Below are 13,420 nucleotides of genomic sequence, written 5' to 3'. Positions count from 1 at the left end.
TTCATATCTGGGAAAAATTCAGGTGATAACAGGGATTAGGGTGACCTCCCTTCCAGACACCGCAGCCAAGCAAAAAGCATCTCATGTGCAGAACTCCGTCTTTCCTCCTGCCTTGCTGCAGATCTCATTTGCTTACTCTCATAGACAACTTTTAAACTTTTTCCTGCAATTGAATAAGCTAGCAATTTTAGAATATGTCCTTTTTGAAAGTCAAAAGTATTTTTCTTAGGTTTTAGGAACTGGCTACACTTCCCACTCAGAAAAAAAAAAATATAGAAACCTCACCATGTCCTCTCTCAGATATTGACATATTTGAACAGAGGAGCAAGGGAAGCAGAAATTAGATGACCTGTATCTTATCTGGACTTTTGCCACTGCCTTCTTATGCAAACCTTGTCATCTATGCAGCTTTCCCCAAGTGTACTAATTTCTACATCTGTAAAATGGGGAGAAAGTGTTTCTACCAGATATCTTTCTTTGTACATAAACAACTCTGGGTAAAGAATTTTAAGTGACAGCATTGATTCAGTAAGTACCACATGAGACGATGCCAAAGCATCGTTTGGGGAACAGTAACATGCCAGGGAACAAGAGGTACAGAAGACACCAATGTGTTTTGGGGAGAGATGAGAGGAAGAACATTGAGCTGTAGAGATAAAAGCTGCACCCCCTGCCTTTACTCCCTTGCCTGCTTTATATAGTAGCACAGACAAATCACAGAAGTCACAAGGACACTCACTGATAGTAATTTAAGTATTGTGGTTTGGTTTGGTTTTGTTTTCAAACAGAGTTCACAATCTAGACAACAACTGGTTTTTGTAAAAATAGAATAGTGTCCTGTACAATCCTACTGAACTCCAAGGATCTTTAATTTTTCTGGATATTTGAAAGAGTGGTGGAATATAGCACCAGCACATGTAATTAACTTCATGTTATTATATATGGTCAGGGGAAATATTTGACAAGGAGGGGCAGTACATTATTTTGTACACCAGCACAATGAATTTCAGAATCTCACTTACAAACAGCTTATCTATATCATATACTCCACGTTTGCAACCCATCTGCTGGCTGCATATGTCTATTTTTCTGTAGCCTAAAATAGCACTTGGAGCACTGTTTAAACAGAGCAGTCATTGCAGGAAAGGTTCGTTCACCAGGGGCTAGCCGAACACTTCTCTACTACAGTTTCTGACATTGCCAATCATGTTTTCTTTTTCTGTTTTGAACTTCCTTGTAATAGGAAATAGGAAGACCTGGCTTCTACCAGCACACAGCTAGCTGAAGTTTGATGGAGTTGTTAATTGTAATAACAATTCAACCAACACTCGTTAACTATTTGCTAGATTTGTACTGCTATTGTAGAATATGCGGTATAATTTCTCTTCTCAGCAACAGCCCTTTCTAGATCAAAAGTTACTCTTAAACTGTAAACATTACATGCCTAAGATTCATAAACTCCTTTATGATTAAAATCCTTCAAATCCCTTAATTTATTTCCTGAGGGGAAATGAAACCAGACTTGTAAGAGGTTCTTGGAGAAGAGTTTCAGCAGAAAGTCTGTGCTAGAATTTCTTTTTCTGAAAGGATCTTCCAAATTCATTTGGGCTGGGGTAGGAAAATGAAACTTTAGCCACTTTACACCCTTCATAGAAATCAATGGAGAAGTCTCAGATAAGTCGAAGGGGGCAGAGATGTGATGGAAGCCTGGACAACCCACATTTGTAACCTAATTCCTAGCATATTATTGCTCAGGCTCTACATAGGGTTTGTAGTTTACTGCTTTCCCAACTGATTAAGATCCTCAACAAATCTGGGTTGTTTCTCCCACAGAATGTAATAATTTGTGAGCTTTCATCTCATGTCTGGACAAATTTTTAGCCTTCACCTCTTCATTTGAGCATATTTCTTTTAGAGGGAGAGATGTTCATGCCTTCTGCCACCTACAATTCCCGGGAGCAAAGCTGCTACTGCATCATGCATTCCATGTATGCCAGTTAGAAGAGAAGCACACTCGGGAGAGAGTTAAAACCTTCGATTCTACTTAGTCTCTGCCAGTGTTTGCTCTTGTCTGTCTGCCTATGTTTGTAAGAGCAACTGAAGCCCAATTAAAAAAGTGGAGATTGCAGTATTTGCCTCTTCAGTGCTCAGCATTCCTTAAGATGTAATATCTGAAATGCTTTGCAGTGACTTTATACCTAGGCAAAGTCAATATATTTTTCATGAAGTCATTTAAACAGCTTAGAAGTATGCATCACACTTGAGATCCTCTTTTGAAATCAACCCTATCTTGACTTTTTCCAAACCATGGTACACCTATCACTTCTAAAGGTACAAGATTTAGCAGCAACTTGTTTTATTTTAACGCATGTTGGACTTGGCAGCTATTCACCTAGAACACTAATTAGTTGTAGGGGAGGCAGATGATCTATGGATAAAGCCATGAAAGCATTGCATGTTGTATTTCCTTCAGCTAGACTCCAACTTAATAGGATTCCTGCTCACCCAAGGCCTGACTTCAGAAATATATTAAAAGGAGAGCACTACAACAGCATGCTTTGTGATCCTTGTTTTTCTTAGAATTGGTCAGAGATATCAAAATGGTCTTGGCTATCAATGGTAAAGAGTTATTTTTACAGTAGTATAAATGCACATTTTAGAATGACTTATTACAATTTGTTGTTATTGTTCCTTAATAAAAGGAAACAAAAGAACCTGGATCATATGCAAAGGCAGCTCATTAAAAACACGTAGACCTGTATGCCAAGAGAACTGTATAAATTTATATCACCTGAATAGAAGGCCTCGGTTTGGTGAGATGAAACCATGAGAAGGAGATCAGTTAGGAAAACAGTTATTTTATCAGGTTTGCCTAGAAGATGAAGATGATGGCTCCTGTGTGAGGGCACAGGCAGGTTGCAGGAACAACCACACAAGCATGGATGAAATACAGAGTAAATTTATTTTCATTACTTCACCAACCAGGGGATCCCCAGAGCACCACCTGAGCAGAGGCACCGCAGAGCTTGATCCATACTAGAGAATCACCAAATCTGCCCGTTTTGCCTGTATTTCAAGGATTCACACAGCCACAGTTTACCATCAGGCTTTGATCTTTCCTACAGCTGGGCAGGAACCTCAAGCATGTTCAATAAGGTGCCTCTAAGTCTATCATAGGCTTATGTTTTCTAAACACAGATGTTCTATTTGTCCAACACAAAAGGCTAAACAACTAGTACCAAATATGTGTTTTTCTACAGCCCAGCTGCAAGTCACTTCAGTGCATTTACAATCCTCCTCGCCAATCTTCTGTTATTTTCCCACAATTCCTAACCTCATGATTTTATGTAAAGCATATCACAGGAGTGCAGCAAGAAAAATATAGGAACAAAAAGTTACTTTGCACTGTTTGCTCTAGAGCAGCCAAACAAGATTATTCAAAGACTTTCTAGGAATTTCAGATTTGACAATATAAATTAGGCCTGTCTGTCTGGAACCATCACCCTATATTACTGAGGATACTTTTCCCTATTAATCACCAATCAGAAGTAGATACAATATATATATGCGTCCTAAGCAGTACATCAGAAATTTATAGTAACCAAACAAAACAACGTAGAAGCCCGTAAATAGCACAGAGGTCCAAATTCCTAAAATTACTGTTCTCAAAAACTATATGTCTGAAATTGAGGCAGGCCAAAAAAAAAAACCAAAACCCAAACAAAACAAACAGTTTCCAAGTCCTGAAGGGACTCAGAAATGTTGTTATTCAGATGACTGATATGTTGGAATGGCTTTGTAAAGAAATAACTCATATAGTAACTTCCTGCTGTCTTCTCCTCAAGTCACCAAAAAACTTTTATGTGAAGATGCTTGTTTTACATTGTGTAATTCTAGTTCAGTGATAGGATGACAAAACACAAAGTATGCATTTCAGAATTTATTATGAAAGTTCTGCAAAAATTTATTGAAAAACTATCATAGTGACGTACTAGTGTTCATAAGAATTAGTTGTTATGTTTAAAGAAGACAAAGAAGTTGATATTATAAGATGCTTCCCACAATTTTGTCCATGATGCTACTGTCTGTTTTTCCTATAGTAATACAGCATTTAAAATGGAATAATGCAGAGTAAGATGCGGTGTCACTAAACACGCTAGTTATATGCATTACCTTAATAAACCAAGGCTAGCACAAACAACATTGTTCTTGCCTTTGAAATCAGTAAATGATATTCAAAATAGCCATTTTGGAGAAGGCCAAGGCCATACTGCAGACCACTCCTTACCCAGCACGTGCAAGCTGGGTAGTGACTACATAACAAAGATACAAGTTACAAAGCAAGATGTTTCAGCATCCTCAGCAAAATCATTATATTATTTTTAGCAGCTGGGTCCTCTCTCTTTCTGCTGAAATGGAAACCACAGAAAGTATTAATTGAATGCAGGTGTATGTAGTAATTTGCATTTCAGAGATTCAGCTCCTGAGAATAGAAATTACAGACAGATTTTTAGTCTTAAAAGTTTGAGTTTAACCAGTTTAACTGAGAACGCTGTGTCTACATCTACATTTGAGCTATGGCTGGAAAGGTGCAACTTAACAACCCAACATGCCACACACCAAAATTTCCACAGGGCAGGAAGCCAGGAGACTTGCCAAGGAAATGGGGAGTGCGTGGCAGGACTCGAGGAGGACGAATGGCAGTGACACCTTTGGGTTGGGGTGTGCATGTAGTTAAGTCCAGTGACAAGCTGAGCATGTCAGCTCCAGCATCTCTCCTCACTCACCTCCTCCCACACCTGGGGCCAGGAGTCACCCAGGGACCTGCCACCACAGCCATGGCACAGCTGCAGGGTTGCAGCAGCACACAGCCCCTCATGTAGGCACCACCTCAATTGCTTGCAAGCCACTATTTGGCTTCTTTGCGTTTTGTCTTGGATTATTTTTTTTTTTGCTTGCACCATGCGAAAGAATTTTAATAGTCTATGAAGTTTGGAAATTACTAAAGTTGAAATACCAGACTTAAGTGACTCCAAAAGGCTTGACTTTCAGAATATGAAAAGTTCTCCATTCATTACACACTTGGGTCTACAAAAATGTTTTAGACTGCGTATCATGCTTAAGTACTCTTAGTTTCTCAAAATTTTATCCAGGCTCTATAGATTAACTAAATATTTTCTATTTCTGTGAATTGAAGTCAGTACTTTAATGTAAATTAAATATTTCCTACCAAAAGTATCCTCTAATTTCTAAGTCTCAAACTTAGGAGACTCCCCAAAAAACAGAAACCTGACTTCTCAGGACACCAGAATCAAAACAAGCCAGGTGAGCTACAAAAACTAATGAACTATGGGAGGCACCGCTTCTTCCTACAGCTATGGCTCTGGACAGTCCACGCCTGTGCTGCCTTCGTGTTCGCTCCACCACTTTCCTCTTGCTCCCTTCTTTTGCTTCCTCCTTCATTCAAAAGCCCAGCAATCCTTTAAGGATTTCAGAGAATAAAATTATTAACCCTGATATGCTTTCTGCTCAAGGAGTCTGCATGTTATAGTCATTTATCCCAGCATGCAACCATCTTCCCCTGCTTAGGCTATTAATTGTTGGAGGGCACTCCTATTACTCTAGGTTTGTGCAGAACCTTGCACACTTGTACCATGAATTTCAGCCTTTTAATAATATTGTTGTAAACCCAAATCCAACTGTCAGTAACTTAAATTTTCACTGTAAAAATCAAGTTGAGCAAATGACAGATTCCTGAGTTGTTGGGAAAGTTCTGACTGTAATACTTTCATAGCTTACAGAGAGTTTTCATTAGACTGGGGCCAAGATTTTTTAAGAGTTCTGCCAAAAGTAATTCCAGTTCTTTCAGAATTGGTTCAATGCTCTATGGACTTTAAATGCCATTTGTCCGACAGCTTTAGCTCCAGAACCTACCTGGCCAAAAGCTGATTGTGGTTGTTTTAGCTGAACAGAACGGATCAAGGGCTTAAATGGAAGCCATTCTCTTGTCATGCTAGGAGTACTAAAACACTTCATTTTTGCAAAATCAGCAAAGTTAACAAGCTTTCTGGTTACTTTGACAAAGATTCTATTCCAATACCAGTAAATTTATTTTCCTAATAACTGGGGTATCAGAATTAAAAGATTTTCACAAGCTTCCTTTGGAACAGGAATAATAACAGTCTTCAATAATCTGAAGCCTGCTATTATTATGGTCAGTGCACATGAACAAATTAATTTGGATTTGCTGAAAAGAGCAACAGTCATGCATGTTAATTATTTAGCTTCTATGGAAGGTGGCACGAAACTCTAAAGAGATCTGATCTATAATAATCATTTACCCAAATCACTTGTCTGAGTTGTATTTTGTACTACACATGTTAAGCGCAAAGTTGCAAAACTTTTTTTAGCAATATCAATTTTTTTTTTCCTTCACCATGACGTACTTCCAACACTTATGGTATTTTTGTTTAGCTTTTCATATGTGGAAGAAAAGGGAAAAAAAGACAGAGAAGAGCTAAATAACATATTTTCCTTGGATATGGCTATTTCTGATAAGAGATCAGATAAGAGAGGATGATCACACACACATAATGTTAATCATTTTTTTCATAAATTCAGTTACACATTTAATTAAGCTAATTGTTAGTAATAATGTATGGCTGAACGAATGTAGAATCTTAAACTTTTCCTCAAGAGTTCCTTTCAAAGGTAACAGCTTTGTGTGCTAGTTTATTTTCAGCAGTTTGCTATGGATTGTTTAATAACAGGTGGACATGATTCCCATGATATCCAAGGTAAAGTTAATTATCTGGAAATGCAAGTTACAGTCAATAATCCACAAAATAAGCCATATACTTCCAGCCAACCTGTTAACAAAACCTACATCAAAACACAACTAGTAGTGAAATTCTGCTATTTGACCTCATGCATAATTAAAAGCAGACCAGGGTAATACTCAAAGCACAAAACGAGTGTAGGAAGTCAAAAAATAAGCTGACAAGCAGCAATAATGCAGTAGTCTTGTATATATGCTAGTGTAGATATGCATATATAGTAGGAGGACAAATCCACTCTTAAAGCTCTCATCAAATTGAAGGGGAGTTAAAGTAACATCAAACAGATCTAACAAAGTCATCCTCTGCTGAATTCTAAAATAAAACGCTTTTCAAATACAATTTAAGATAGCATTTTTAAATGCCCATTGAAGAATTCATAGTTTTGTAATCAAACAAGACAGTGTTAAGTCAGGTATTTCCAAAATGTTTAACAGGCACAAATACTTTTAGATTCCTTTGGTAGTCTCAGCTCACTACACTGCAGAAGATTGCTCTAAATCTTTTAATACATAAACCCCGTCTCCCTAAGCCAACAAATGCATTCCCAACATTAACAATGCCCCATTGCACATCCTTTGGAAAAAGAAATTGGAATTTTCCCACATCTCATTGTTATGTCCTATTACCAATTAAAAATAAATGCTGCTGGAGGTTGATATACGTGTACATGATTCTTACATCTGCTTCCTTATTCTACCAATCCATTTCCACAGGGCATAGGCCACGAGTCATCTAAAAGGCTTACACCAGATCATTCTAAGCTGTTGCAATAGCTCTGTCAACTGCAAGGCACTCCACAGTAAACACCTCTTCTCATAGAAATACCTGACTAGCAGTAGTAGCTGATTCTCCTTCTTATGTTTCTGAGAGAGACATGGTTCCTACTGACTCCCCAAAAGCACTCAATTGGAAGTAAAAAAAATTATGAAATTAATTACCATGCTTAATTACACGGGGCTTCACTTTGCAAAAGCTTCAGTTGAGTTTAGGAACCTGACGTAGTCCTTCCATGGCAGCTGACAGGTGAAAAGAGTTACAGTTGTGTCCACAAACACAAGCAAGCTTCTGGTGCAAACCCACCAGAAGTGAAAGATGCTTTGAGTTCTGGGTGAATGGATTTGCTCTGAAACCATGTTTCTATCTCAGGATTATTTTATCAGAAGACTTCTGACCTCTCCCATCAGGAGCAGGCTGTTTGCTTCCTGCTCAGAGGTACCTGTCAGTCACTGCCTCAGCTCCTCTCCACTCTGTTGGAAGGCTTGGAGGAACTGCTTGTCCCATCACGTGGAAGAGTACGTCTCCCCGGCCAACATGGGCACCAAGGAAAAAGGCCAGGTCTTTGCCACACAGTAGACAGCCTCACCAAAAATTTAGGGCGATGCTCTGGACACCAACAATCCCAGCTATTCCAGCTCTAGTTTATTCTTGTTCTTAGTCAATGTCCTGTTCTACAAAATGAGCCTGGCTCCATAAGCAAGACCTAAGCACGGACAGCATCATCCCTCTCAGGCTTTGGAACAAATATAGAGACACCGATTGAGTGTGTACGGATAGGTTTTAGAAAACACATGGAAAATGGTGAGGTACTCAATGCCTTCTTCACCTTGGTCTTTACTGGTAAGGTTTGCCTTCAGGAGTCTCAGGTTGCTAAGACCAGTGGGAAAGTCTGGAGCAAGAAAATTTACCCTTGATGGAGGACGATCAATATGTAAATAAATTGGAAAAAACACAGGTCGATCAAACCTGATTGGATGCACCCAGCAGTGCTAAGGGAGCTGGCCGATGTCATTGAGAGGCCAATTTCAATTATCTTTGAAAGGTCATAGTGACTGAGAGAAGCTCCTGAGAACTGCAAGAAAGCAAATGCCTCTCTTGTCTTTGAGAAGAGCAAGGATTCAGGAAACTACAAATCAGTCAGCTTCACCTTCATCCCTGGGAAGCTGATGGTATCCTCCTGGATAGCATTTCCAAACACATTAAGGACAAGAATGTGGTTAAGAATATTGAACACCGATTTATAAAAAGGAAGCCATGCCTGACCAACCTGATAGCCTTCTAAAACAAGATGACTAAGTTGGTGAATGGGAGGAGAGTAGCAGGTGTTGTCTATCTTGACTTCAATAAGGCTTTTGATGCTCCTATTGTCAGACAAACTAAAACGTGCAGGCTAAACAGATGAACAGTGAAGTGAATTACAACCTTGCTCAATGGCTGGGCTTGGAGGGCTGTGATCAGCCATACAACATCCAGTTGGGGGCCAGTCACTTAGCAGTGTACCCCCGGGAAAACAAACAGTGGACAATAAAGTAGAGCACAATCTCAGCGCATTTGCAGATGCTACAGAATTTGGAGGAGGGGTTGCTGCACCAGGTAGTTGTGCAGCCATTCTGATGGACCTCAACAGGCTGGAGGGGCAAATAAGGATATAACAAGTTCAGAGGGAAATGCCAAGTCCTACTGCTATTAAGGAACAACCCTGGGCATGAGTACAGGTTGGGGACCAGATTGGAAAAGCAGCTTTGCAGAAAAGGATCTGGACGTCTTGGTGGACATCAAGTTGAACATGAGCCAGCAATATGGCCTTGCAGCATTGAAGGCCAACAGCCTCCTGGGCTGCGTTACAAAGAGCATTGCCAGCAGTCCGAGGTGATACCCTCTATTTCATGCTGTCGAGATCATATCTGGGGTGCTGGGCCCCGTGCTGGGCTCCCCAGTACAACAGAGAGATGGAGCAAATCCGGCACAGTGCTGTGAAGATGATGAAGGGACCAGAGCATCTGCCATATGAGGAGAGGCTCAGAGAGTTAAGTTGTTCAGCCTGGAAATGAAAAGGATGAGGGGGATTTTATCAATGTGTAAAAATACCTGACAGTGTTGGCGGAAGCCAGACACTTCTCAGTCATGCCTAGAAAGGGGGCTAGGTGGGGGCAGGGGAAGGAATTGCATTTGAACATAATGAAAAGATTTATTTTTATTTTTTTTTACAGTAAGGGTGATTGAACACTGAAATTGGTTGCCCAGAGAGTTTATGGAGTCTCCAACCCAGAAAACATTCCAAATCCAACTGGGTGCAGTCCTGAGAATCCAGCTCTATTTGACCTTGCTCTGAGCAGGGGGATTAGGCAAGATGATCTCCAGAGTTCCCTTCCAACCTCACCTTTTCTATATATCTGATAAATTATTTAAACAGAGCTTTTAAATCATCTTTTGCAGAAGGAAACAGTAAGAATTGGTGATTTTATTTTCTAGGTTATTGCTGGGTTGTGGATTCAATGTTCTGTTAATTAATTCACAGGTTTAGCAGCTGCTGACAAATTCTATGTAACTGTATGTTTTAAGTGAAAAATGCCAAGATTCTTCAACAAGCAGTATTTTAACAGATGTAGCATAAACAGAAATAAGTAACGTGATTTAGAAATAGATTGGGCATCTTTACATCAATCCCCCTCCCTCCTAGTATACGATCACAACTAAAGATGTCTGCCCAGAAAAGATTACATCACCTTTGTAGATGAAGTGACTGTTCAAAAAGGGAAGCTTCCAGCATAAATTATTTGTAGCACGAATGTCTTGAATCACTTCAAGCCTAACAAGAAGCAGCTTCAGGAAACTCTGTCATATTCCCTGAGAGTAAACACGTACTTTCTAAAGATCGGGTTTTCTTTTATGGCTGTATAAGGCATCACATTTCTGACAACACAGTCTCGGAACAAAAAAGCTTTTGCTCTTATCAACAGGATAGCTCTTCCATTTGCCACCCTGATGGTATTTCAGAGTATATGTTTCAAAGCCATGTGCAAGTAGATTATAATGCTACATTTGCACATTAATATCCAAATGATGTGACCAAGCCTGTACCCTGTGGCTGATCTCTAGCACTACTTATTTCAACAGGAAGAAAAAATATTATGTTCATTGGAGGTCCACCAGGACAGAGGGGCTTCTTGCAAGGCTGACCTATGAAACTGGTTTGAGGCTGGCAAACTAGCTCCAAATCACAACAAGAGTATCACTAGTTCTGAGATACCAGACGAAAACTGCCATAATAACCTTATGTTAAATATCAGATATTCAGAAAGGCATTCAGATCTGGTCCAAGTCCCTGCCTGCCCTCCTATACGTTTCCCAAAGGGCAGGAAGGACAGGCAGTCAGGCCAGCAGTCCGGCTGCTTTTGAAGGGCGTTTGGGGCTGAATGCATTTAGGTTAGATTAAGGTGCCTGAACTTTCTGAATTGGGAACAGAGTGTCCCTGGGTTCTCCTCTAAAGAAGAGAGCAGAGACGGGGCAATTCAGAAAAGCCAGTAAGATCTTTCTTTGATAGGGGCTTTTACTATTGACTATACAAGGAGAGACTAAAGCAAATATGCTTCTAGTCTACACACTTCTGATAGGAGTATAAAGCTGGAAAAGATAAATGAGAGCCTTGAAATTGTACATGTTTTATTAAGTCAATAATAGCAGAATGCTGGCAAGGAGCACGTAAGACAGATATTACTAAAACAAAGTCACTGTTTTAATACTTGAGAATTATCTTGGCACACAATTTGTTCCAAGCAAAAACACAACATTGTTACATTGAAGAGACCTTGGTATCCTGTACCACATTATTTGCAGTCTGTGAAACAGTGAGGAATACTTGAAAATTTACTCTTTTGACATTTTTCTAGAAATAGATGAACAATCAGGATACTGCTTTTCACACAGCATCCCTCTTGTGCACTGTGGTCATATATGCTCAAATACAGAAGAATGAAAACAATCACATATCTCACCTCTCAAATGGACCAGATAATGCAGAATTCAGATCAGTCTGTGTTTTTCATTAAACTGGACATGTTTACAACTCAGATGAAAGCAATAGTTGCTCAAATGACCTCCTTTCCTCTGTTTGGAAGATTTATTGAAGGCAATATAGAACAGCAACAATAGTCAATCATAGGTGGCAGACTGCCCTTTTATTAGGCATACTGAAGCCAATTAATCTAAGTGAGCTTTCTCCCTGTACCTCCTGGAGGCATGTATCGTTAGAACACATTTAAATATTCTGCAGCAATAAATAAAAGCACTGAAAGTATTCATTTGAACTTTGAGAAATAATTTACAGGCGCTTGAGATGCTACATATTAACATTCTACATACTTTGCTGGGCAATATAATTAGCCTAGATCCAAGACTTAGAAAATAAAGTTCTAAAACAAGGCTTTGTGGTGCTGCCATCCTCAGGGGTAGCAGGAAGAGAAAGGAATGCCTGCAAAACGAGGTAAAAGCAGTAGGAACACTGAAACTTGCCTTAACACTGAGTCAGAACACTGAGTTAATAAGAAGTCTTCAAATAAGGTTGCAAAGGAAGGTGGGCTACTGAACCAGTCACACATTTACAGCACAGAAGCAATCAATTACTGAAATTTTTTTCTAGATGTCAGATTATCTACCATTTATAGGAGATACCAAAGGCCATTTGAGGTGAAAAGCAAGTCTATAATAATCTTATTAATTATGAAACACATCAAAACCTAAGATGTCTTAATTCATGTTCTCATTTTTGCAGTCCATGTGCTTCTAATTAGAACTGCGGCAATATATTCCCTTGGGAGGTATACAAGAAAAGTGAGTAACGTTTTAGTAGCATCTTCCTCTTACTGGGCACACACTTAAATAATCCTTTTTTCTTGGATTACCTCAAACATCCTCCTTGGATTACTTTCATCCTAAATACAATTATAATCTTACCAGTTTCACAGCTGGGTCCAGTGAAGCCTTGTGGGCAGGCACACACATTGGAAGCAATACAGGCTCCTCCATTCCTACATCCGTCTTTGCAAAAGGCTGCAAAAAGCAAAATCACAATATATGGGTAACAGAACTGCAGTCAACAACCATGCAGGTGGCCACAGGCCACTGGCAGGCTGGCATGAAACACGGTCCCTGCGGCACGGAGCGCAGATGCTGCCTTCTCCGAAGGACAGAGGTCATGAAGAGATGGTTTATGGCCCCCCTGCCTCACCAGCCAGATGGGCTGACAAGCTACAGAAGGAGATTAGAGTAAATCATCTGAAGACAAGAGCTCATATATATGTTCCTTTTCACGCACTGAGAAGCACTGAAAGGCAGCATCTTCCCCAGGAACAGACTCTTCCTAGGGCAGCTGGTCTTCTCCACTCCCCAGATAAAGGCCTGGACATAACAGACACAATTGAACCCTAAATTATCTGGCTACCTTATTCCTTGATTAAGCAATTAGATCAAAACAATAAAAACAGTAATTTTGTCTTAGGAGTTTCTGAAGAACTTTAAAACTTCTACCATTTACAGTTTGAAGCCCATCCTTGGGTTGGCTCTTTGGCACGCTGCAATCTGAGAAGCCACATATTTAGGTGCAGCATGCTCCAGATACAGCCATGAACATGTGTGTGCATTAGAGTCCCTTCTGCAGACAAAGAAGTGCGACCAGCCCTGACAGTAAACACAGCAGTTGTTAGTTGCTTTGATTTTATACACAATATGGAAGGAGCAATGCTCTGGTCACAGAAAAAAAAAAAAAAAAAAAAAAAAGAGAAAACCAAACTATAGGTGAAGCTCAG

At 39.7% G+C, this 13,420-nt stretch overlaps 1 protein-coding gene across 2 annotated transcripts in view; it reads right to left on the bottom strand.

Annotated features, from left to right (window-relative positions):
* Positions 1–13,420, bottom strand: part of NELL2 (neural EGFL like 2) — a 156,511-nt gene that overhangs the window by 27,745 nt on the left and 115,346 nt on the right. For both annotated transcript variants that reach the window (XM_005499911.3, XM_021284094.2), the window contains exon 15: positions 12,570–12,665. In XM_005499911.3, coding sequence (XP_005499968.1) covers positions 12,570–12,665 — 96 coding nt within the window. The remainder of the gene's footprint in view (positions 1–12,569; positions 12,666–13,420) is intronic.

Source organism: Columba livia, chromosome 1, assembly GCF_036013475.1.
Source record: "Columba livia isolate bColLiv1 breed racing homer chromosome 1, bColLiv1.pat.W.v2, whole genome shotgun sequence".
NCBI lineage: Eukaryota > Metazoa > Chordata > Aves > Columbiformes > Columbidae > Columba > Columba livia.
This window is presented reverse-complemented; position numbering and strand designations above follow the sequence as displayed.